Raw genomic sequence first — 27047 nt, 5'->3', positions numbered from 1 at the left:
CGAGGCCTAGGATGTCCTGTGGGATTTCGGGATTTCAGACCACGGCGGAATTGTGGACGCCATGGACGCCGCTCGATTAAGCTCTGGATGTCGTAACTTCTGTGCTGGGCTGTACAAGTATTTGAAAAAATATTGAACAAGTATTTGAAAAAATATTGAACAAGTATATAAAAAATGTTCAACAAGTATTTGAAAAATTATTGATCATGTATATAAAAATGTTGATTATGTATAAAAAATGTTAAACAAGTATTTGCAAAATGTTTAACATGTATATAAAAAATGTTGAACAATTATTTGAAAAATGTTGAACAAGTTCAGTGACTGTTGATGGATTTTTCTCTTTCACAATCATCAATGCCATAACAGACAAAAAAAAATCTTACTCTACCAAGTTTGGTACAATGTCAAAGCTTCAACAGCATGTATAAGTACAGCCACTACAGTTACAAGTATTCCTTTCTTTTACCCTGGAGTACTCCATGATACAACAAACTTCATGATTTGAACGCTAGAGTTGAATTGAATCTATGCCGTTTATTTCCAGAATCTGACGGATCGATCGTTTCCGCATGTAACAAACACTGGCTCTACAGGGGAGTGCTCCAGCCACCTAGGGGCGCCGGTATGGCCAGAGGGCAATCTTGACACCCTTTCGGAAGTAAGTGCGTCCCAGATGACAACCTGAAGACCAGGCAGTATTACAGTGAGGCGTGTGCTGAGGGGCTTTTCCCTTCTGAAACACAGGTATTACTAGTCTGAATTGGAAATTCACCTCGTTGTTTTGCTCGTCGGTTGATAGTACAAACTCCTCAGTTTCGTTGAAGACAGCCTAAACAACAAAATCAATTTATTGCAACAATGAAGTTGGTTGTACAATTAGTTACAAGCTCAAAGCTACAATCTATTTCATATGGACTAGGCTGACAAACTGAGATACTTAGCTACCATTGGTGCCAGAAGAGCGTGTACGACCAAATGTGTTAGTATGTAAATCAGAAAGAAAGGAAAGGATAATTGTACAGAATCTTACTACTAACCTGGCACCGGAATTGCGTATTAACAGCACCTGGATATTGCTTCACAAGTCTTCCGGTGCCAACTTCCCATAACTTTATACACGAATCCTTCCCACTGGATAGGATGTACCTGAAAGAACGTTTTTGGCTTCATAAGAGATAGCCAGGATACAAGCACAAACTTTTCTCAAATCCAGGAATATAATAACTCGAAATGGGTGACCAAGTCCTTCAGTTAGTATATATTCATTATAACAGCTTCATTATTCAATCGTATTTGCAAGTACACGCAAAGTTGCACATTGTAACCATAAAACAAAGCCTTTCTGCACAACAGAGAAATGCTTTGCATTTGCATCCACACTAGAGTGACCAGGTTTGGTCCTCTTTCTCTGATGTGTGACCGTCGGATTCACCTCACGATAGTCGTGTGACACCTCATTGCTCAGGTATGTCCATCCCTGCCAAGTAACCATGGCACATCACTGCTGTCCTGGTTTAGCCTAAAACAGATGATTCCCTAAGGATTGTATGCAACTCTAATGGTACGGCAACTAACCACTTGGAACTGATCCATTATTACTAGGACAAATCGGGTTGGTTTGTTACAGACTTACAGGTAGATTCTCAACACCTGGATGCTAGGACAAACCTGTTTTTTTTCCTTTTGTTTTTGCACCTGGGTGCTGGATGCAGTTTGTTGTTAACCTGATCCTTTGGGGATCGTATGGAAAAAAAGGTAGATTCTCAACACAATGCTGAAACATTATGATGTTAAGACTATTTATTCACATATCTTTTTTCCCCAAAAGCATTTTACACATGCCGGCACTTGCTAACCTCTCATCTTTGGTGAAAATTGCACTCGTAGCTTCTACAGATCCATGTGCTCCAATTATGGGACGAACACATTCAGCAGATACTCCATCCCAGATGCGCAGAGAACCATCCTTAGAAGCAGTCACATACATGCTCCCAGTACCCGAGTAACGCACCTGACACCCACAAAGTATATATAGGGTGGCAATGGTGTGCCTTTCATGAAGATTATAACCACTGTAGGACAAAGCTTGTGAAGCAAAAGTAAGAAAATACCTGGTTGATAGCAGCACTAGAGTCCTGCGGATTTGCGGATAAGAAGCATGTGAAAGTGTTTACATCATAGAGATGAGCTACTGGGTGATCAGTCCCTGAAAATATTTTGTATCCAAGTCAGCTGCTTCCAAGGATTGCATATTAAATAGATTAATATGGCAATGTGGGCCTCTAATTGAACTCGCGCGAAACTAGTCGGTATTTGACAAATAAGCAATGCCAAAAATTATTGAAATCGGCAGTCTGATTCTGGAACAAAACTCAAATCCTTAGAGGCCAGACGCCAAATATTCTCAGTTAGATATATTAAGCCATACCTAGAACACATTAGCGAGTAATTATTCTGCAACCACGTAGAGTATGGACACCATGAGTGTATCATGAAAATATATATAATAATGCCTACTATACATGATTGTTTCTTTAAAATGCATTATAAATAAGTCTACTCTTAACTCTAACCAAGCAATATCAGAATTGATAATCGTGTAAAACAAAAAGCTAGAGGCTACAGGTAAAAGTCTAATTACAGAAAGGATCAAAAGCCTAATAACAGAAAGGAGCATAGTACCTGCTAAAATGTAATCCCCGCAAGGATGAAAACATACAGACCTAACATTATGAGTATCCTGTTCAAGTAAATATTGGGAGAGAGAAATTATTTAGGCACCACAAACATGCCATTTAGAGTACATACAGTTACTAAGCATTTTACTACCTGAATAACTCTGAATGCTTTTCTTGCAGCAGTTTTGGAGAAGTCAAAGAACCTGTCAGGCAAGTTTCAAGTTCAAAGGACATACAACTCAACAGATATATCGTAATTATATGTAAACAGACCAATTATGCTTAATCTATGTATGAACTCCTCAAACTGCATAACAAACAACAAGGAAGGCAGGAAGCAATGATAAGCATACTTTATCGTATTATCTTTTGCTCCAGATATCAGTATTGGGCTAATAGGATGGAAATCCAGATCATTGATGGGCTGCAAGAAATTAAACATGTTACAAAAACAACTAGCGTACATAGGAGGAACTACAAATCTTTAATTATAGAAGGATAATGGGGGCTTGAATCCATGAATTCAACCACAACCATGTACTTCAGCACTAGGCACTAGGCAGCCACATTGGCGCCCTACAAATATAAAGATGTTTACTTGCTAAAAGAAGGCATGGAGGTAATTCAAGCAATTAAAGATAAATAAGCAGAACAATGGATGAATGGAGCAAATGAAACAGTTACTAATAACCAGTTACAATGTTCAATACCCTATGGTGGCAATTCAAGATATAGAAGGTGAAGAAGTAACTACCTGGAATACTAGTTACAAAGCTAGATACCTTGTCAGTGCTACCTTGTCAGTGCTATGTACAAGAAGTTGGGTAAGCAACTACCGAATGGTGAATAGAAGAAGTCTTAACAGGAAGCTATTCCAAAACAGGATGAGAAGAGACTCAAGGACCTAAACAGTAAAATACTAACCTGCACATGGTCATAAAATGTACGGACCACAGGCCGGCCAGAGCCTTCTTTGGAGTCTCCTAACATCGTCTGCTTAATTTTCGATACCTGCAAGTGGAAGTCGTACATTGAGCAAGAACTAGAACCTAACAAAGCACATCCTGCACGCAGCGATGGAATGATAATTCAAGCTCACCTCAAAGAACTTAATGGATGTGTCCCCACTTCCAGTTGCAAAATATTTCCCATCAGGACTAAATTTTGCACATCTGGCAACATTCTGCACAAAATAAGAGTAAACCACCGAAAAAGTATATAAGATATTTCTTGCCAACTGGTCTGTCACACCTTAATTAACAGGACCAACAAAATTACAAGTTGGGTGACTATGAAGGCACCATGGGAGGTGCAAAGCGTGTAAATGGTGACGATTGTATGCTGATTAATTATCCATTCGATCTGTGAGCCATGTAAACTGCTTGCTGTTGCTTATAATATCCTTGTATAAGTAACATCTCTGCTCGGGTTTAGAAAATACCGTTCCTCAGTTGAATCCAGATTTAGTTCAGATATCTCATAAACATCACAGCAGGAAATGGAGTAAAAGTGAATTCATATGGTAACATCGAGCAAAGGGAAGAGTAGAACCATGCCCACCTTATGATCGGAGATGTGCCTGGTTTCATGCTTGGGGAAAGTCTTGGACGGGCCCCTAACATTCTGCACACTGCAGTAAGCTTCACAATCAAATCCATATACACTACACTACACACAGTTAATTTGTCAAATGCCAGAACCACGAGGAGAAATCCTGGGTTTCACCTGAAATCCACGGCATTGGTGCCGAGAGGGCGCGCCAGCCCGCCGCCCGCAGCGACCGCGGCGGGGTCAAACGCGGCGGGATATCCGCCTCCCCTAGCCTCCTCCTCCCGCTCGGCCGCGAGGCCCTGCATGAGCCGACAGCAGCGAGGGTTTACGCCGGAACCCTAGGCGAGGGGGGCATAGGGAGGGGAGTTATATTTATATATACCTTGGCGACGAGGCGGAGGAGGTGGTTGGGGGCGGAGGCGTCGGCCTTGGGGGTCATGGTGGCGGCGGCGACGGCGGTGGCGGCCTGCGTGAGGTTCTGGTCGCGGAGGTGCGCCACGATGAGGGCGTTCACCTGCCGCAGCAGCTTCGCCTCCTGCACCGCCGCGTCCATCTCTCGGCCCCCGTCGACCTTCCTCCCCTCCGTCCTCCCGTGGGCCAACTGAAATGGAGTGGAAAGTGGACTCAAGCTCTGCCGCTTCAGAGCAAATGTGTTCAGTGTTCTCGCAGCAGAGTGAGTGAACCTCTGAACGAAGGTGAAAAATACGTTGTCAGTATCTGGGCAGTGGAAGCAGAACTACAACATCGGAGTCGATCTCACCGAACTGCAAACTTCCAGGAAGATAATTAGATGAATGTAATCTGTGGAGACGCCGATTCTGAAGCTCTTCTTCTTTGGGCAGACCAGCCTTAGCTTTGCGCTACCAAATAAGTTGGCTAGCTAAAGTTTTGATGGAGCTTTTTGCTTGTCGATGTATTGACCGACATTGGCTAGAAACATGAACTAGGATGGGCATAGAAGCATTGGCATGCCAATGCCAATAAGAAAAACTTTTGAATAAAGGCATCCAAACAGCATCTTAGATCTGATTGATATTGAGAAAAAGAGAAGTCAATAGGTTGACAACTGAACATAAAATAACCAGTAAAAATAAATTTACATTCAAAAGCATACTAGTCTTCGTCTTCCTCCGATTGAAATTCTGCACGCCGGAGATTGAAAAATGCACTGAACCAATAGTAAAGGAAAGCGACACCAGCAAACGCCATTACTCGCCCCTTGACACAAGATCTATAAATCGTTGAAGCAGCATCTTTGCCTGCCTATGGCATGCCAATAAATTGGTACCCATTCAATCATCCAAAAACAGCCCGTAGTCGTTGCCTTCTCCTTGTTCGTCTTTCATTCTGCGAAATCTACTCTACTCTAGAACATTTGATGCGAGGACCAGGCACTGGCAAGATGATATGTGTTAATTAAACTATACTTTTATCACACAAACAGGGAAAAAAACACTGTGAAGGGATCAGACAATGCGCTGCTGCCTGTGTTTGACAAGGAAAAACAAATTTTAGCAGAGAAACGAGCAAATGCGAAGCTTGCCCCTCACGTGTCATTACAACTGGTCCCAATCGACCAGACTCGCCATAACAAAGCCTTGGAGTTCAAAAGAATAGAAATTGAATACATCTGATCTCTGGGTTTATATGAGCATTCTGCCTAATCCATAGCTGTCACTAGAGGCAGCTAGCTAATACCAGCCTCAAATATTCCGCCAAAAAAATATTACTACCCTCCAGGGGCACCAAAGTTTGTAAGAACCACTGTCTAGCTATCAAGTCAGCGAGAAACACAGCTTCAGGTGGGTGTCACTGATGCCTTCTTGTAGTATTGTTGCACCAACAAAAATTCCAGCGTTTTTGCAGGAACCAAATAAGGAGATGTCCGGCGACTCAGGCCTCTTCAACTTTAGCACATACGCGCTCTGCGAGGAAAAACCAGAAGGAAGCAATCGTTAGGGATAGAGAGAACAAAGCATAGTTTCAGATCAGATGAGAAAGTTTTGAGAAATTTAAAACCTGGTGTCATCTAAATAAAACGACAAGAAGTATTATGGAACAGAGGGAGTAAATGAAAGTAGAGCATTAGAAAAAAGGAATATCGTATAGAGCGTGCATGTTTGAATATACAACTACAAACAACCCCCTTTCCTGAAATGGGCTTTTACTGGAAGTTCAAATAATCAAATTTCATAAAACAAATGCTCTTCATTCATGGAGAACTTTTTAATGAACACTATGTTGGCGCAAAGCACAGATATTCCACTAGATTGCGTTTGTTATTCGTATATGCCACAATACTCCTGCCATATACGGAAGTGCACCATGAATACACATCCATAATGTGCTAGCTTTAATGTAAGGTAACCTTACAGGCATACAAGTTCCACAGTTTCAGATTGTACTCAAGTGTGATTATATTGCATATGGGAGTTATGTTATAGCCTACAAGAGATATAGACAAATGATAACAAGTGACCACAATGCCACCACACCCCTAGTCTAGATGAGAAATGCTCTAGTATGTAATTAACTGTGAGAGTGTATTTATTATATGCAATTTTGTATGCTTCCAAATAGCATTACATGTGATGAATATACAAAAAAAGCATATAAGACTTGGAAAGGAGGATGGCCATACTTAAGTATTCGTAGCATACAATCATTGATGTACCCCAAGCAGATGAGCTGAAAAATCTTGGACCTAATCCTCTGTAGAAACCCTTCCATCCATCTTCAGCGATCAATCTTCTAACTACTTCACTGGCTTTTGGCTTGTTTTGATTAACCTAGATGAAATAACAGAAAAATATTAATTTGGCTGATATAAAACCATAATTCGCAGGATACATGTCACAGTTAAGAAATAGAAAAAAAAAATGCAAATTCTTGATGACATAAAGAAAACATCTGCTGTACAGAGCATTTTCTTAAAGCAGCCCCAGAAAAAATTGAACACTAGGGGTTGAACACTACAGTCTAGAAGTGATATTGTAACGAACTACTCCCTCCGTCCGAAAAAGCTTGTCCCAAGCTTTTTCGGACGGAGGGAGTAGAAGTCTACACTCTACAGTCTACACTATCAATACAGATGAAACATGTAATGTTAAGAAAGCTGTTAAGTGTGTCCATAAAGTGCACGCCATATCCTTGAAAAACTTATAAGCCACTTCGACATTGCCGCATTTATGCTACTCATTAATAACTATTTTAAGATTTAATACAAGTATTCATTTACAGTGGCTTGCCTTTCCAATGAATCAATGATCGCTATTGAGAGAAGAAATATATCTTGATTAATAAAGACTGTGTTCCTGAATTCTACCTCCTCAGTCTCATGCTATTACTCCCTCCGTTCCTAAATATTTGTCTTTTTAGAGATTTCAAATGGAGAAATATTTAGGAACGGAGGGAGTAGATATTATCCAAGACAAAAGCATGTTTTGAGATGGACATCAATGAACTTCAAGACAAAATGTCCATGCTCCTAAACCTTACTTAATAATTGTAATTGATATTCTGATAATGGAGTCATGTTATAGGCATCTTAATGGCATCAGAGTGAAACTTAATAAGCACTAGTTACAAGGGTAGTCCTGAAAAATGAAGTTTGTTCAAACCCAATTAGGCAGAAATAAGCAAAATAATCAGAAACATAAATGTCACCTGCAGCCTGGTTTTGATTGTATCTAGAGGAGTTGAAACACAAGAGGTCACTGCCCCAGCAATCATTCCCCCTGTTGCTTGAACACCAACTATTTTCAACTGACTAGGAGTATCTTCTTTATCATTCAAATGGCCAAGAGCACTGTTTACACAAGCAGAACAACAGCAGTGAACTCTCAGGTAGCTATGCTAACAAGATAAATAACTTTATTTCAATTCTTAACATTTTGATTCTATCACCAAGAATTAAGAAAGAACTCCCCAATACTAACTTCTCTACTGGCCCTTAAGAGCATATTACTATGTATTTCCCATCAAGTTGTGCAGACCATATTATGGCTTAGTGTGTCATCATTATCAAGGCTGCTAATAAGATTCCTGATTACCTAGTGCCAGAGAAGTATTTATATAAACCAAACCACTTGATCATGGTTACTGTTTCTACCTATAGGAAGACAGAACAATATGAAAAGATTACCGAAGCAAATCAACAAGAACGCACCAAAGTAAGATCATGGTTTTCCCAAAAAAGATCATTGTAAATAAAACCATACTTTGGGATTACTGGACCATGGTAGGCATTACAACAGGAAAGCAAAAGATAGATATGTGATCAAAATAGTCTGTCACCATCAAAGGAGCGGTTTTAAAAAGGTTGCATAATTACTTAATTACAGAGATCGAAATTGCCAATATATATATATACATACATACATACAGTTAGCTTTTTCTTCTTTTGTTTAACTTAAGAAATCCATGAATTTAAATATCATAGAGGCTAAGAGAGACAAACATAGCGATATTAGACCATCACTAACCTCCAAATCATACGCTGGCTGAACCCATAGCTTGCCCACCAAACAGCGCTTGACGGTGCATACGTCATAACAGACAGGCCAAATCCTCTGTACAATCCCCGTGGCCCATCAGACTTCATAATCTTTTGAACAACATCTATTCCACCCTTATATCTGACATGACCAGAATATCCTTGAACCATCAATTTCTGGCTAACCTGAGATACAGGCCAACAGAAACATGATAAATGGATTTGCCTAATCTGGCAAACATAGCACAACTCTTTGCAGCAGCATGGAAACTGGAAATGGCTAATAGTAAGCATACCACATCAATGGGCACAAACACGGCCTGCGAGCACAGAGACGCCGTCAAACCACCAAGACCATTAGCAAGGGCAGCCTCCATCGACTCTGACAGCTGAAGTGGCTCGACAAGCTTAAGCGAGGTCGCCTTTGTCTTCTCGAGCGCCGTGAGGAAGATAATCCTAGCCGGGATAGCCCCAGTGATGACGGTCCCAAACCCCCGGTAGAGCCCAGGCACCCCATCCACCTTGAGGATGTTCTTGAAGGTGGCCAGGGCGTTCCTCCTCATGGCCTCCCCGGAGGCAACCTGCATCCGGGTCTTGATCACGGAGACTGGGTACAGCGCCACGGTCACGCAGCTGAACATGCCGGCCCCCACCACATAGAGCTTGGTCATGTCGAGGCTGCAACATGTACACACCGCAGTTTCAGAACAATATACCAGCCAGAGAGCTACCTAGAAGCCCTAATTCACCACAGCTTCCTAAATCGCACATCATCCGGCAACAACAGCAGCCACGGCAAGTTCCTAAATCGAAATTTCTTCTAATGCCAGTTCCGAATTGCGGACGGGGGGAGGCGGGGAGATTAACAACTAGACTAGATACTCGGGAGCGCACGGGACGGGGTGAATTGCCGGGGAACGGCGGGGGGAGAGGAGGCGGGGGCTTACTTGTCCCAGTTGATCTCCGTCTGTTGGGGGAGGGAGGGGATCTTGGCCGCCCTAGTAGAGGTGTCCATCGCCGCCCAATCCCGCGATCCCCGGAGGCGCGAGCGGGGAGGAGGGGCGCCGCCGCCGCGGCCGGGGGAGGGCGAGGGCTCGGCGAGAATGGTCCGGCTGGGGGTGCGCTGGCGTGCGCTTCCGCTTCCGCTTCCGTGGTGGTCTTGGCAACAACTGCAGCTACTCTTCAGCGGGGAGGAAAGGGAGCATGTGTTCCTCGCCTCCTCTGGCTCGGAGGCGTCAATGGCGTCCCGGGTCAGTACTCTTGGGTCGCGTCGCCAGTTTTGCCCAAACTTTTCTTTCTTGAGCCCAAAGCAAAACCGCGTGGTCGTTGTTGGGCTCCGTCGTCGAAGCCCGTTTGCTTCGCTATTTTTTTCTTGGGAGATGTGCGGCGTGGTCGTTGCCACGTTATTATGCTCGTTTAGCACCGGCGTGGCTATCAGATTGAAAGTTAAACGGAAATTTTAAAAAACCCTAGTGATGAGGTTTTTTTTTTCAGATTTCAGATGCTTCCGCTCAGCGACTTCTGACATTGTGCGTGTCGACCACCTCAAAGCCCGCCTGATCAGAACCTAATTGAAGGACAGTTTTGCAACAACGCATTTGTTGCAAACCCTTCAAAAGCAACGGTCCGTCTGTTGCAGAGCAGCTACGGTGAGGGAGGCGGCCGCGACTGGATTCACAGTGACCGCGACGCAGCTCATCGAGATTGGTGGTCAAGATGTAAAGCAACATCAGTTCGCCGGGGTGGGGTGTTGTGAGGGTCAGATTGGTCGCCAGGAGCATTTTGATTTCTTCCATGGCGTTGTCGGCTTCGGTGGTCTACTCGAAATCGTTTGTCTTCTTCAGGAGCCGGTACAGGGGAAGTGCCTTCTACATAGCCGGCTGATGAACCGGCTTAGGGAAGCCACGCATCTGTCCAGTTGACGGATGTCCTTGAGCTTCTCCAGCTTCTTGAGCTTTGTCAACGCCTTGATCTTGTCGGGATTTGCTTCAATCCAACACTAGGAGATGAAGAATCTCAACAGCTTACATGATGGCACGCCGAAGACGTACTTCTATGGATTAAGCTTTATGTTGAATGCACAGAGATTTTTTAAGGCCTCACGCAAGTCGCTAGATGAGATGGTGTTGGTGAAGATGTTGATGAAGATTGGTCCTCCCACAATGAGAGGGTTGTTGGTGATGATGATGGCCTCGATTTCCCCCTCCCGCGGAGGGAAGTATCCCTGGGAATCGCTCCGCTGGAGAGCAAAAGTGCTCCTGCCCAAGTTCCGCCTTGAGACGGCGGCGCTCCGTCCCGAAAGTCCTCTCCTTATTTTTTCCCTAGGGCAAATGGACTTATTGTTGGGGAACGTAGTAATTTCAAAAATTTCCTACGCACACGCAAGATCATGGTGATGTATAACAACGAGAGGGGGAGTGTATCTTCATACCCTTGAAGATCGCTAAGCGGAAGCGTTTATCAACGCGGTTGATGTAGTCGCACGTCTTCACGATTCGACCGATCCAAGTACCGGACGCACGGCACCTCCGAGTTCTGCACACGTTCAGCTCGATGACGTCCTCGCCTTCTCGATCCAGCAAGACGGGCGAAGTAGTAGATGAGTTCTGGCAGCACGACGGCGTGGTGACGGTGTTGGTGAAGAACAATCTCCGCAGGGCTTCGCCTAAGCACTACGGAAACTATGACGGAGGATAAACTAGAGGGGACGGGGTTGCCGGCACATGGCTTGGTGTTTCTTGATGTGTCTTTGATGCTAGCCCTACCCCTCTATTTATATGTTGAGCCTTGGGGTCGAAACTTGGAGTAAAAGCCTCCACAAAGTCGGTTTCACCCGAAAGGCAAGAGTCCTTCTCGGACTCCAGGGCCAGACGCCAGGGTTCCCGGCGTCTGGACCCAGACGCTAGGGACCCTGGCATCTGGCCCCTGGACTCCGCAAAACTTCCTTTTGCGCTTTCCAAAAACCTTGTGGGCTTTCCCCTTTGGCCCAAATAAGGTGTTCTCGTTCCCAAACATTTCGGGAAACATCCGGAACCCCTTACAGTGAATTCCGGAACTCTTCCGGAGATCAAACACTATTATCCCATATATCAAACTTTATCTCCGGACCATTCCGGAGTTCCTCGTCATGTCCATGATCTCATCCAGGACTCCGAACAACATTCAGTTACCAACATACATAACTCATATAATACTATATCGTCAATGAAACGTTAAGCGTGCGGACCCTACGGGTTCGAGAACTATGTAGACATGACCTAGAACTTATTTCCAGTCAATAACCAATAGCGGGACCTGGATGCTCATATTGGCTCCCACATATTCTACGAAGATCTTCATCGGTCAAACCGCATAACAACATACGTTGTTCCCTTTGTCATCGGTATGTTACTTGCCCGAGATTTGATCGTCGGTATCCAATACCTAGTTCAATCTCGTTACCGGCAAGTCTCTTTACTCGTTACGTAATACATCATTCCGTAACTAACTCATTAGCTACACTGCTTGCAAGGCTTATAGTGATGTGCATTACCGAGAGGGCCCAGAGATACCTCTCCGACAATCGGAGTGACAAAACCTAATCTCGAAATACGCCAACTCAACATGTACCTTTGGAGACACATGTAGTACTCCTTTATAATCGCCCAGTTACGTTGTGACGTTTGGTAGTACCCAAAGTGTTCCTCCGGTAAACGAGAGTTGCATAATTCTCATAGTTACAGGAACATGTATAAGTCATGAAGAAAGCAATAGTAGTATACTAAACGATCAAGTGCTAGGCTAACGGAATGGGTCATGTCAATCACATCATTCTTCTAATGATGTGGTCCCACTAATCAAATGACAACACATGTCTATGGTTAGGAAACATAACCATCTTTGATTAATGAGCTAGTCAAGTAGAGGCATACTAGTGACTATATGTTTGTCTATGTATTCACACATGTATCATGTTTCCGGTTAATACAATTCTAGCATGAATAATAAACATTTATCATGATATGAGGAAATAAATAATAACTTTATTATTGCCTCTAGGGCATATTTCCTTCAGTCTCCCACTTGCACTAGAGTCAATAATCTAGATTACATAGTAATGATTCTAACACCCATGGAGTCTTGGTGCTGATCATGTTTTGCTCGTGAGAGAGGCTTAGTCAACGGGTCTGCAACATTCAGATCCGTATGTATCTTGCAAATCTCTATGTCTCCCACTTGGACTTGGTCCCGAATGGAATTGAAGCGTCTCTTGATGTGCTTGGTCCTCTTGTGAAATCTGGATTCCTTTGCCAAGACAATTGCACCAGTATTGTCACAGAAGATTTTCATTGGTCCCGATGCACTAGGTATGACACCTAGATCGGAAATGAACTCCTTCATTCAAACTCCTTCATTTGCTGCTTCCGAAGCAGCTATGTACTCCGCTTCACATGTAGATCCCGCCACGACGCTTTGTTTAGAACTGCACCAACTTACAGCTCCACCGTTTAATAAAAACACGTATCTGGTTTGCGATTTAGAATCGTCCGGATCAGTGTCAAAGCTTGCATCGACGTAACCATTTACGACTAGCTCTTTGTCACCTCCATATACAAGAAACATATCCTTAGTCCTTTTCAGGTATTTCAGGATGTTCTTGACCGCTGTCCAGTGATCCACTCCTGGATTACTTTGGTACCTTCCTGCCAAGCTTATTGCTAAGCATACGCCAGGTCTGGTACACAGCATTGCATACATGATAGAACATATGGCTGAAGCATAGGGAACATCTTTCATTTTCTCTCTATCTTCTGCTGTGGTCGGGCATTGAGTTTGACTCAACTTCACACCTTGTAGTATGGGCAAGAACCCTTTCTTTGCCTGATCCATTTTGAACTTTTTCAAAATTTTATCAAGGTATGTGCTTTGTGAAAGTCCTATCAAGCGTCTTGATCTATCTCTATAGATCTTGATGCCCAATATGTAAGCAGCTTCACCGAGGTCTTTCATTGAAAACTTTTATTCAAGTATCCCTTTATGCTATCCAGAAATTCTATATCATTTCCAATTAATAATATGTCATCTACATATAATATCAGAAATGCTACAGAGCTCCCACTCACTTTCTTGTAAATACAGGCTTCTCCAAAAGTCTGTATAAAACCATATGCTTTGATCACACTATCAAAGCGTTTATTCCAACTCCGAGATGCTTGCACCAGTCCATAAATGGAACGCTGGAGCTTGCACACTTTGTTAGCACCTTTTGGATCAACAAAACCTTCTGGCTGCATCATATACAACTCTTCTTCCAGAAATCCATTCAAGAATGCAGTTTTGACATCCATTTGCCAAATTTCATAATCATGAAATGCAGCAATAGCTAACATGATTCGGACAGACTTAAGCATCACTACAGGTGAGAAAGTCTCATCGTAGTCAACTCCTTGAACTTGTCGAAAACCTTTCGCAACAAGCCGAGATTTATAGACAGTTACATTACCATCAGCGTCAGTCTTCTTCTTAAAGATCCATTTATTCTCAATTGCTTGCCGATCATCGGGCAAGTCAACCAAAGTCCATACTTTGTTTTCATACATGGATCCCATCTCAGATTTCATGGCCTCTAGCCATTTTGCGGAATCTGGGCTCATCATTGCTTCCTCATAGTTCGTAGGTTCATCATGGTCAAGTAACATGACTTCCAAAATAGGATTACCATACCACTCTGGTGCGGATCTTACTCTGGTAGACCTACGAAGTTCAGCAGAAACTTGATCTGAAGTTTCATGATCAATATCATTAGCTTCCTCACTGATTGGTGTAGTTGTCACAGGAACCGGTTCTTGTGATGAACTACTTTCCAATAAGGGAGTAGATGCAGTTATCTCATCAAGTTCTACTTTCCTCCCACTCACTTCTTTCGAGAGAAACTCCTTCTCTAGAAAGGATCCGATTTTAGCAATGAAAGTCTTGCCTTCAGATCTGTGATAGAAGGTGTACCCAATAGTTTCTTTTGGGTATCCTATGAAGACACATTTCTCCGATTTGGGTTCAAGTTTATCTGGTTGAAGTTTCTTCACATAAGCATTGCAGCCCCAAACTTTAAGAAACGACAACTTTGGTTTCTTGCCAAACCACAGTTCATAAGGCGTCGTCTCAACGGATTTTGATGGTGCCCTATTTAACGTGAATGCGGCCGTCTCTAAAGCATAACCCCAAAACGATAGCGGTAAATCAGTAAGAGACATCATAGATCGCACCATATCTAGTAAAGTACGATTACGACGTTCGGACACACCATTTCGTTGTGGTGTTCCGGGTGGCGTGAGTTGCGAAACTATTCCGCATTGTTTCAAGTGTAGACCAAACTCGTAACTCAAATATTCTCCTCCACGATCAGATCGTAGAAATTTTATTTTCTTGTTACGATGATTTTCCACTTCACTCTGAAATTCTTTGAACTTTTCAAATGTTTCAGACTTGTGTTTCATCAAGTAGATATACCCATATCTGCTCAAATCATCTGTGAAGGTGAGAAAATAACGATACCCGCCGCGAGCCTCAACATTCATTGGACCACAAACATCAGTATGTATGATTTCCAACAAATCGGTTGCTCGCTCCATAGTTCCGGAGAACGGCGTTTTAGTCATCTTGCCCATGAGGCACGGTTTGCAAGTACCAAGTGATTCATAATCAAGTGATTCCAAAAGCCCATCAGTATGGAGTTTCTTCATGCGCTTTACACCGATATGACCTAAACGGCAGTGCCACAAATAAGTTGCACTATCATTATCAACTCTGCATCTTTTGGTTTCAACACTATGAACATGTGTATCACTACTATCGAGATTCAACAAAAATAGACCACTCTTCAAGGGTGCATGACCATAAAAGATATTACTCATATAAATAGAACAACCATTATTCTCTGATTTAAATGAATAACCGTCTCGCATCAAACAAGATCCAGATATAATGTTCATGCTCAACGCTGGCACCAAATAACAATTATTTAGGTGTAAAACTAATCCCGATGGTAGATGTAGAGGTAGTGTGCCGACCGCGATCACATCGACTTTGGAACCATTTCCCACGCGCATCGTCACCTCGTCCTTAGCCAATCTTCGCTTAATCCGTAGTCCCTGTTTCGAGTTGCAAATATTAGCAACGGAACCAGTATCAAATACCCAGGTGCTACTGCGAGCATTAGTAAGGTACACATCAATAACATGTATATCACATATACCTTTGTTCACTTTGCCATCCTTCTTATCCGCCAAATACTTGGGGCAGTTCCGCTTCCAGTGTCCAGTCTGCTTGCAGTAGAAGCACTCAGTTTCAGGCTTAGGTCCAGACTTAGGTTTCTTCTCTTGAGCAGCAACTTGCTTGCTGTTCTTTTTGAAGTTCCCCTTCTTCTTCCCTTTGCCCTTCTTCTTGAAACTGGTGGTTTTGTTAACCATCAACACTTGATGCTCCTTCTTGATTTCTACCTCCGCGGCTTTTAGCATTGCGAAGAGCTCGGGAATAGTCTTGTTCATCCCTTGCATATTATAGTTCATCACGAAGCTCTTGTAGCTTGGTGGCAGTGATTGGAGAATTCTGTCAATGACACTATCATCAGGAAGATTAACTCCCAGTTGAATCAAGTGATTATTATACCCAGACATTTTGAGTATGTGTTCACTGACAGAACTATTCTCCTCCATCTTGCAGCTGTAGAACTTATTAGAGACTTCATATCTCTCAATCCGGGCATTTGCTTGAAATGTTAACTTCAACTCCTGGAACATCTCATATGCTCCATGACGTTCAAAACGTCGTTGAAGACCCGGTTCTAAGCCGTAAAGCATGGCACACTGAACTATCGAGTAGTCATCAGCTTTGCTCTGCCAGACGTTCTTAACGTCGTCAGTTGCATCAGCAGCAGGCCTGGCACCTAGCGGTGCTTCCAGGACGTAACTTTTCTGTGCAGCAATGAGGATAATCCTCAGTTTACGGACCCAGTCCGTGTAATTTCTACCATCATCTTTCAACTTTGCTTTCTCAAGGAACGCATTAAAATTCAACGGAACAACAGCACGAGCCATCTATCTACAAACAAATATAGACAAGCAAAATACTATCAGGTACTAAGTTCATGATAAATTTAAGTTCAATTAATCATATTACTTAAGAACTCCCACTTAGACAGACATCTCTCTAGTCATCTAAGTGATTACGTGATCCAAATCAACTAAACCATGTCTGATCATCACGTGAGATGGAGTAGTTTCAATGGTGAACATCACTATGTTGATTATATCTACTATATGATTCACGTTCGACCTTTCGGTCTCCGTGTTCCGAGGCCATATCTGTATATGCTAGGCTCGTCAAGTATAACCTGAGTATTCCGCGTGTGCAACTGTTTTGCACCCGTTGTATTTGAACGTAGAGCCTATCACACCCGATCATCACGTGGTGTCTCAGCATGAAGAACTTTCGCAACGGTGCATACTCGATGAGAACACTTCTTGATAATTAGTGAGAGATCATCTTAAAATGCTACCGTCAATCAAAGCAAGATAAGATGCATAAAGGATAAACATCACATGCAATCAATATAAGTGATATGATATGGCCATCATCATCTTGTGCTTGTGATCTCCATCTTCGAAGCACCGTCATGATCACCATCGTCACCGGCGCGACACCTTGATCTCCATCGTAGCATCGTTGTCGTTACGCCATCTATTGCTTCTACGACTATCGCTACCGCTTAGTGATAAAGTAAAGCAATTACAGGGCGTTTGCATTTTATACAATAAAGCGACAACCATATGGCTCCTGCCAGTTGCCGATAACTTCGGTTACAAAACATGATCATCTCATACAATAAAATATAGCATCACGTCTTGACCATATCACATCACAACATGCCCTACAAAAACAAGTTAGACGTCCTCTACTTTGTTGTTGCAAATTTTACGTGGCTGCTATGGGCTTAGCAAGAACCGTTCTTACCTACGCATCAAAAACCACAACGATAGTTCGTCAAGTTAGTGCTGTTTTAACCTTTGCAAGGACTGGGCGTAGCCACACTCGATTCAGCTAAAGTGAGAGAGACAGACACCCGCCAGCCACCTTTAAGCACGAGTGCTCGTAACGGTGAAACCAGTCTCGCGTAAGCGTACGCGTAATGTCGGTCCGGGCCGCTTCATCTCACAATACCGCCGACCAAAGTATGACATGCTGGTAAGCAGTATGACTTGGATTGCCCACAACTCACTTGTGTTCTACTCGTGCATATAACATCAACGCATAAAACCTAGGCTCGGATGCCACTGTTGGGGAACGTAGTAATTTCAAAAATTTCCTACGCACACGCAAGATCATGGTGATGTATAACAACGAGAGGGGGAGTGTATCTTCATACCCTTGAAGATCGCTAAGCGGAAGCATTTATCAACGCGGTTGATGTAGTCGTACGTCTTCACGATTCGACCGATCCAAGTACCGAACGCACGGCACCTCCGAGTTCTGCACACGTTCAGCTTGATGACGTCCTCGCCTTCTCGATCCAGCAAGACGGGTGAAGTAGTAGATGAGTTTCGGCAGCACGACGGCGTGGTGACGGTGTTGGTGAAGAACAATCTCCGCAGGGCTTCGCCTAAGCACTACGGAAACTATGACGGAGGATAAACTAGAGGGGACGGGGTTGCCGGCACACGGCTTGGTGTTTCTTGATGTGACTTTGGTGCTAGCCCTACCCCTCTATTTATATGTTGAGCCTTGGGGTCGAAACTTGGAGTAAAAGCCTCCACAAAGTCGGTTTCACCCGAAAGGCAAGAGTTCTTCTCGGACTCCAGGGCCAGACGCCAGGGTTCCCGGCGTCTGGACCCAGACGCCAGGGACCCTGGCGTCTGGCCCCTGGACTCCGCAAAACTTCCTTTTGCGCTTTCCAAAAACCTTGTGGGCTTTCCCCTTTGGCCCAAATAACGTGTTCTCGTTCCCAAACATTTCGGGAAACATCCGGAACCCCTTCCGGTGAATTCCGGAACTCTTTCGGAGATCAAACACTATTATCCCATATATCAAACTTTATCTCTGGACCATTCCGGAGTTCCTCGTCATGTCCATGATCTCATCCGGGACTCCGAACAACATTCGGTTACCAACATACATAACTCATATAATACTATATCGTCAATGAAACGTTAAGCGTGCGGACCCTACGGGTTCGAGAACTATGTAGACATGACCTAGAACTTGTTTCCGGTCAATAACCAATAGCGGGACTTGGATGCCCATATTGGCTCCCACATATTCTACGAAGATCTTTATCGGTCAAACCGCATAACAACATATGTTGTTCCCTTTGTCATCGGTATGTTACATGCCCGAGATTTGATCATCGGTATCCAATACCTAGTTCAATCTCGTTACCGGCAAGTCTCTTTACTCGTTACGTAATACATCATTCCATAACTAACTCATTAGCTACACTGCTTGCAAGGCTTACAGTGATGTGCATTACCGAGAGGGCCCAGAGATACCTCTCCGACAATCGGAGTGACAAAACCTAATCTCGAAATACGCCAACTCAACATGTACCTTTGGAGACACCTGTAGTACTCCTTTATAATCACCCAGTTACGTTGTGACATTTGGTAGTACCCAAAGTGTTCCTCCGATAAACGGGAGTTGCATAATTCTCATAGTTACAGGAACATGTATAAGTCATGAAGAAAGCAATAGCAGTATACTAAACGATCAAGTGCTAGGCTAACGGAATGGGTCATGTCAATCACATCATTCTTCTAATGATGTGATCCCACTAATCAAATGACAACACATGTCTATGGTTAGCAAACATAACCATCTTTGATTAATGAGCTAGTCAAGTAGAGGCATACTAGTGACTATATGTTTGTCTATGTATTCACACATGTATCATGTTTCCGGTTAATACAATTCTAGCATGAATAATAAACATTTATCATGATATGAGGAAATAAATAATAACTTTATTATTGCCACTAGGGCATATTTCCTTCACTTATATACCAGAAGATGGGTACCAGAGGCTGGCCAGGGGCCCCACAAGCCACCAGGGCACGCCCACGGCGTGCTCTGGTGCCTCGTGGGCACCTAGGTGGCCCCCTCTGGTACTTCTTTGCTCCAATATTTTGTATTTATTTCAAAATAAATCTCCATGAAATTTCAGCTCATTTGGAGATGTGCATAATAGGTATCTCTGACATAGTTTTTCCAGGTCCAGAATTCCAACTGTCGACAATCTCCCTCTTCATGTAAATCTTGCATATTAAGAGAGAAAAGGCATTAGAATTACTCCACAAAGTGTTATATTGATTAAAAACACTATAAATAACAGTAAGAAATCATGAAGAAAAATGGAAATATCACGTACCGCCTCCATGGTACATCTATATTCTTGAAAATCCGTTTCTGTCATGGTAGTTTTTTGTCTTCCATTGCCATGGTAGTGTTTGTCTTTGTTGCTAGGTTTTGCCACCCCTTTTAACTTTTTTCCCAATATTATCTAGATCCAAAATTTTCTGTCAATCTCAACAGTGCTTGTTTGTAGTAAACTGGTAACCCGACCATCTGGCATTCCTTGCCAGCTTATAGGACGTAAAATTTCACAAGTAGCCATCTGTAGCTTGATTTCCTTCATCGGCTTATTATTTCATTTCCACTTTGTAGCTTTCCATTTATCACATGCGCAAAGTGATGGCTCAAAAGAACAAGAAGAATGCTGACTGGGCAAAATCCATCATGACTGAACTCCGTTTAACAGAGCTTGTGAACTCTGATGTCTACTACTCAAGCTTCTTCTTGTAGACTCGTGTTGGGCCTCCAAGTGCAGAGTTTTGTAGGACAGTAGCAAATTTCCCTCAATTGGATGACCTAAAGTTTATCAATCTATGGGAGGCGTAGGATGAAGATGGTCTCTCTCAAACAACACAACAACCAAATAACAGAGAGTCTCTTGTGTCCCCAACACACCCAATACAATGGTAAATTGTATAGGTGCACTAGTCGGCGAAGAGATGGTGATACAAGTGTAATATGGATAGTAGATATAGGTTTTTATAATCTGAAAAATATAAAAACAACAAGGTAATTAGTAACAAAAGTGAGAAAAACGGTTTTGTAATGCTTGAAAACAAGGCCTAGGGTTCATACTTTCACTAGTGCAAAATCTCTCAGCAATGATAATAATAATTGGATCACATAACAATCCCTCAACATGCAACCAAGAATCACTCCAAAGTTTCTATTGAAGATCATAGGATGAAAACGTGCATCAACCCCTATGAATAGATTACCCCAATGTCACCTCGGGAATTCGCGAGTTGAGTGCCAAAACATACATCAAGTTAATCAATATAATACCCCATTGTCACCATAGGTATCCATATGCAAGACATACATCAAGTGTTCTCAAATCCAATATTCAATCCAACATAATGAAACCTCAAAGGGCAAGACTCAGTTCATTGCAACAAGAGATGGAGAGGGAAGAACACCATATGATCCAACTATATTAACAAAGCTCGCGATACATCAAGTTCGTGCCAAATCAAGAACATGAGAGGGAGGGATCAAACACATAGCTACTGTACATACCCTCAGCCCCGAGGGTGAACTACTCCCACCTCATCATGGAGACCGCAGGAATGATGAAGATGGCCTCCAATGATGATTTCCCCCTCCGGCAGGGTGCCGGAACGGGGTACCAATTGGTTTTTCGTGGCTACAAAGGCATGCGGCAGCGGAACTTCTCATCTAGGGTTATTTTTGAGGGTTACTTTATATACAGGGATACTTTGTGTTGGAATCAAGTCAGGGGGGTACCTAAGGGCCCCACAAGCTCAGGAGGCGCGCCCTGGGGGTGGGTGCGCCCCCAGGCTTGTGGCCACCTCGGTAACCTCCTGGTCCAGCTCCGGTGCTTTGTGGGTCTCTTTTGGTCCATAAATGGTCACCGTAAATTTTTAGCCCATTTCGAGAACTTTTATTTCTACGAAAAAAACGACGCCACGGTAGTTCTGCTGAAATCAACGTCAGTCCGGGTTAGTTCTAATCAAATCATGCCAAAAACATATAAAATTGTTGTAAACATGGCATGCATACTTCATAAATTATAGATATGTTGGAGATGTATCAGCATCCCCAAGCTTAATTCCTGCTCGTCCTCGAGTAGGTAAATGATAAATAAATAATTTATGAAGTGTGAATGCTAGCAAAGTGCATAAGTTTGATCAATGATAGTTCCAAACACTTTTTCTAGCATCATTATATATCATAAGCAGTAGCTCATCTCATAAAACTTCTCATGATCAAGTAACAAGCTATTCACATGTTAAAGCATAGACCATAAAGCTTCTTGAAAACTAACAAACTATGCTCTCAGTCATCAAACAATTGCAATTCATCTTATTTTTAGGAAGGGTCTATGTAAGAGCTTTAATTTAGCAAATTCTACATACTCAACTATCATATAGTCTTCCATGATTGCTGACACTCAAAGCATACTTTTAGAACAAATAATATCCATCGAACACAGAGAAATATGGGGGCTTAATGTTTCGCCTCCCAACTTATTTATCATATAGATAATTGTCAACAATAATAATTCATGATCAAATATATTTGAATGGCCATGTATGCTTGGATCTTTCCCCACCACATGGCACTTGCCAACTAGAAAATAATTGGGGTTGAAATTAGAAGGAATACTACTGACTCTTACATAAAAGTAAAAGATAGGCCCTTCGTAGAGAGAAGCAGGGATTTGCAGAGGTGTCAGAGCTCAAAGCTTTTAAAACAGAGATGAATATAACTTTGAGAGGTATGCTTTCATTGTCAACGTAATGACCGAGAGTTCCCAATATCTTCCATGCTAGACACATTATATGCGGTTCCCAAACAGAAAGATAAAGTTTTACCCCCTTCACCAATAAACACAAGCCATGGCTAGCCGAATCCTCAGGTGCTCTGCATACCAACAATAATCTGGGGGAGTTTTGTTTTATTATTATATTTTGATTTGTATCATAGGACTGGGCATCCCAATTACCAACCACTTTCTTATGAATGACAAGCGAATAAGCACTCATCATGAGAATAACCCACCTAGCATGGAAGGTGCTGACAGCCCCCTGTTGCTTCATGAGCAATTTGGGCATACAAAATAGATTGTTATTTGAAGATTTAGAGTTTGGCACATGCAAATTTACTTAGAATGACAGGTAAATACCACATATAGGTAGGTAAGGTGGACTCATATGGAATAACTTTGGCTTTAAGGATTTGGATGCACAAGCAGTGTTCCCGCTTAGTACATGTGAAGGCTAGCAAAGGATCATATGCAAGCACCACATGTTGGAGGATCCATAACAATATAACTTCTACACAAATATATCCAAACATAACTCATTATGTTGTCTTCCTTATCCAACTTCAACTAATTTTCTAAAGTTTGAAAACAATTAATCGGGCTCACAATCATATAAGGTGACCAAGATAGTATATTTTATATGTGAAATCTTTCTTCCTTCAATATTCTTTCATGAATTGTTCAAGTGACCAATGTTGTGTTTGCTAACTTTCAATAAAGTTTACCACCTATACTTCTTATTTGTGAAGTCATTAATCCCCATGGGATAAGCATATGAAACATATATAATTTCAGATTTATGATATTTAATTAATTCAACCATTTACTCATAGGATATAAGAGAAGCATGAGAGTAAATGACAAACTACTCCAAAAAGATATAAGGGAAGATCAATGAGTAGTCAAATAATTAAGTAGCTATGTGAAGACTCTCTCTCATTAAAAAAATTAGATCTTAAGTATTTTATTCAAACAGCAAGCAAAACAAAATAAAATTACATTCCAAGGACAGCACATATCATGTGAAAAAGCAAAAACTTAGGCTCAACCAAAACTGTCGGATCATTGTTGAAGAAGAAAGGTGGGTTGCCAACCTGGGCATCCCCAAGGTTAGATGCTTGAGACTTCTTTAAATATTAACTAGGGATGACTTGGTCATCCCCAAGCTTGAGCTCTTCTGTCTCCTTAATTCCTCTCATATCACGATTTCCCTAATTCTTAAAAACTTCATCCACACAAAACTCAACAAGAACTAGTGAGGTGGGTTAGTATGATAAAACAAATCATTCACTTGGGTATTGTCAAGACAAGACTCATAATTGTTTCCACATAATTCCTACTATACTCTATCATTTCCACAATTTATATTGACTAATATAAGCCATGGAAACTATAAAACAAGCCAACTATGCATTTAAAACATAATAAGTTAGAAACAGAATAGTCTGTAATGATCTAGACAATGACCATACTTCTGCAACTCTAAAAATTCTGAAAAATTCGGACAACGTAGGGAATTTGTATATCAATCATGTGTAAAAAAATTAGATTAAAATCACGTTTTTGTGAGTTTACAAAATTCCAGAACTGGGTGCAAAACTTCCTGTTTTTTATAGTATCAAGTCAACTATCATCCATACTATCCTAAAGGCTTTACTTGGCACTTTATTGAAATAAAAGCAATAAAACATGATTACTACAATAGCTTAATCATGTGGACACACAAAAACAGTAGGGGTAAATATTGGGTTGTCTCCCAACAAGAACTTTTCTTTAATGCCTTTTTAGCTAGGCATGATTTCAATAATGCTCATATAAAAGATAAGAATTGAAACATAATGGGAGAATCATGAAGCATATGACTAGCACATTTAATTCTAACCCACTTCCTATGCATAGGGATTTTGTGAGCAAACAATTTATGGGAATAAGAATCAAGTAGCATAGGAAAGCAAAACAAGCATGACTTCAAAACTTTCAACACATAGAAAGGAAACATGATATTATGGCAATACCTACACGCATATGTTCCTCTCTCATAATAACTTTCAGTAGCATCATGAATGAATTCAACAATATAGCTATCACATAAATCATTTTTTCATTATCCATAAGCATAGAATTTTTATTACTCTCCACATATGCAAATTTCTTCTCATTCATATTAGTGGGAGCAAACTCAACAAAATAACTATCATGGGTACTTGTTTGACATAATCAAATTGAACATCAAAATCATGATTTTCATGGTTATCATTATTCTTTGTAGCATACATGTCATTACAATAATAATCATAGATAGCAACTTTGTTGTGATAATCAATTGCAACCTCTTCCAACATAGTGGATTCATCACTAAATAGTCACGACCTCTCCAAATCCACTTTTATCATCATAATAAGATTCAACATCCTCAAAAATCATGGGATCATTATTATCTAAAGTTTACACTCTTCCAAACCCACTTTCATAAATATTACAATCATCATAAATAGGAGGCATGCTTTCATCATAATAATTTTTCTCATCAAAACTTGGGGGACTAAAAATTATCATCTTCATCAAACATAGCATCCCCAAGCATATGGATTTGCATATCACTAGCATCATGGATATTCGAAGAATTCATACTAGCAACATTGCAATCATGCATATCATTTCATGGATTTTATGCCAAACATTTTATTGAATTCTTCTTTTATAATTTGAACACAATTTTGATCCATCATTTTCAAGAAAGACATGATAAAGATGAATAATATGAGGCAACCTGGATTCCATTTTTTTTGTAATTTTATTTTATAAACCAAACTAGTGATAAAACGGGAAACTAAAAGATTCATTTGCAAGATCTAAGGCCCTGTTCGGAACAAAGGGTACTAAAACTTTGGAACTTGAGAAATCATAGGAATAGGAATGGAAGACAGAGCAAAATGGAGGACTAGAAACATAGGAAAGTTTGGACGAAATCGCGTTCGGATGACTGCAGGAATAACACGGTAGGCTGCTTATGGGTGGGGTGTGAAGTATAGATTACAATACATAATTTATTCAGCATGGTAGAGTAGCTTCTTTTGTCTCCAAGTTGAAGTACGCACAGGAAAGGTATATTTTATTTGGATGCACATTACTAGTGTCAGGCTTCACCCATTTTTGGTGCTCCCCCGCCTCGGTCTTCCGTGAAAACACGAGCTCTTGTTGGATTTTTATTTTCTCGTGAAAGTACAGTCTATGGAACCTTTCGAGAGGATTGTGACGGCAAAAATCCTGCATGCCAAACGCTGGTTCTCTTACATTTCCTCTGTTTTTGATCCCTGTACCTTTTCCTCTGAAATTCCTACAAACTGAACAGGCCCTAAAGATATACCTTCAAGCATTCACCTGCCCGGCAATGGCGCCAGAAAAGAGCTTGATGTCTACTCTGCAACCTTCTTCTTATAGACCCGTGTTGGGCCTCCAAGCGCAGAGTTTTGTAGGACAGTAGGAAATTTCCCTCAAGTGGATGACCTAAGGTTTATCAATTTGTGGGAGGCGTAAGATGAATATGGTCTCCCTCAAACAATCCTGCAACCAAATAACAAAGAGTCTCTTGTGTACCCAACACACCCAATACAATGGTAAATTGTGTAGGTGCACTAGTTCGGCGAAGATATGGTGATACAAGTGTAATATGGATAGTAGATATAGGTTTTTGTAATATGAAAATATAAAAATAGCAAGGTAACTAGTAACAAAGTGAGCAAAACGGTATTGCAATGCTTGAAAACAAGGCCTAGGGTTCATACTTTCACTAGTGCAAAATCTCTCAACAATGATAGCATAATTGGATCACGTAACAATCCCTCAACATGCAAGAAAGAATCACTCCAAAGTTTCTATCGGAGAACTTAGGACGAAAATGTGCATCAACCCCTATGCATAGATTACCCCAATGTCACCTCAGGAATTCGCGAGTTGAGTGCCAAAACATACATCAACTTAATCAATATAATACCCCATTGTCACCATGGGTATCCATATGCAAGACATACATCAAGTGTTCTCAAATCCAATATTCAATCTAACATAACGAAACATCAAAGAGCAAGACTCAATTCATCGCAACAAGAGATAGATAGGGAAGAACACCATACGATCCAACTATATTCACAAAGCTCGCGATACATCAAGATCATGCCAAATCAAGAACACGAGAGAGAGGGATCAAACACATAGCTACTGGTACATACCCTCAGCCCCGAGAGTGAACTACTCCCTTCTCGTCATGCAGACCACCGGGATGATGAAGATGGCCTCCGGTGATGATTCCCCCCTCTGGTAGGGTGCCGAAACAGGGTCTTGATTGGTTTTTTGTGGCTACGGAGGCTTGGAGGTGGAACTTCTCATCAAGGGTTCTTTTCAGGGGTTACTGTATATATAGGGGTACTTTGTG

General features: G+C 41.7%; 2 protein-coding genes across 2 annotated transcripts; both read right to left on the bottom strand.

The window, feature by feature from the left end:
- Positions 1-356: 356 nt before the first annotated feature.
- On the bottom strand, positions 357-4917 carry LOC123113357 (cleavage stimulation factor subunit 50). The gene is made up of 13 exons (XM_044534569.1): positions 4615-4917; positions 4407-4531; positions 4242-4311; positions 3781-3864; positions 3606-3692; positions 3035-3105; positions 2833-2884; positions 2686-2743; positions 2115-2209; positions 1860-2014; positions 1041-1149; positions 776-832; positions 357-684 (listed from the first exon to the last, which is right to left on the bottom strand). Exons 1-13 carry the CDS (start codon positions 4783-4785, stop codon positions 538-540), a joined length of 1281 nt encoding a protein of 426 aa, XP_044390504.1. The 5' UTR covers positions 4786-4917; the 3' UTR covers positions 357-537.
- Positions 4918-5722: 805 nt separating this feature from the next.
- Positions 5723-9989, bottom strand: LOC123113358 (solute carrier family 25 member 44). Its single transcript, XM_044534570.1, has 6 exons — positions 9675-9989; positions 9024-9405; positions 8717-8913; positions 7899-8040; positions 6874-7021; positions 5723-6157 (listed from the first exon to the last, which is right to left on the bottom strand). Exons 1-6 carry the CDS (start codon positions 9740-9742, stop codon positions 6126-6128), a joined length of 969 nt encoding a protein of 322 aa, XP_044390505.1. The 5' UTR covers positions 9743-9989; the 3' UTR covers positions 5723-6125.
- Between the last annotated feature and the right edge of the window lie 17058 nt (positions 9990-27047).

Source organism: Triticum aestivum, chromosome 5B (genome assembly GCF_018294505.1).
Source record: "Triticum aestivum cultivar Chinese Spring chromosome 5B, IWGSC CS RefSeq v2.1, whole genome shotgun sequence".
Lineage (NCBI taxonomy): Eukaryota > Viridiplantae > Streptophyta > Magnoliopsida > Poales > Poaceae > Triticum > Triticum aestivum.
This window is presented reverse-complemented; position numbering and strand designations above follow the sequence as displayed.

Coding starts and splice junctions, on each gene's coding strand:
- LOC123113357 (XM_044534569.1), bottom strand. CDS start 4,785: ATGGACGCGGCGGTGCAGGAGGCGAAGCTGCTGCGGCAGGTGAACGCC. Junction 833..1,040: donor ATACGCAATTCCGGTGCCAG/GTTAGTAGTAAG, acceptor TTTGTTGTTTAG/GCTGTCTTCAACGAAACTGA. Junction 685..775: donor CCGACGAGCAAAACAACGAG/GTGAATTTCCAA, acceptor CCTGGTCTTCAG/GTTGTCATCTGGGACGCACT.
- LOC123113358 (XM_044534570.1), bottom strand. CDS start 9,742: ATGGACACCTCTACTAGGGCGGCCAAGATCCCCTCCCTCCCCCAACAG. Junction 8,914..9,023: donor TGTTTGTGCCCATTGATGTG/GTATGCTTACTA, acceptor CCTGTATCTCAG/GTTAGCCAGAAATTGATGGT. Junction 6,158..6,873: donor TGTATGCTACGAATACTTAA/GTATGGCCATCC, acceptor TTTTCCTCGCAG/AGCGCGTATGTGCTAAAGTT.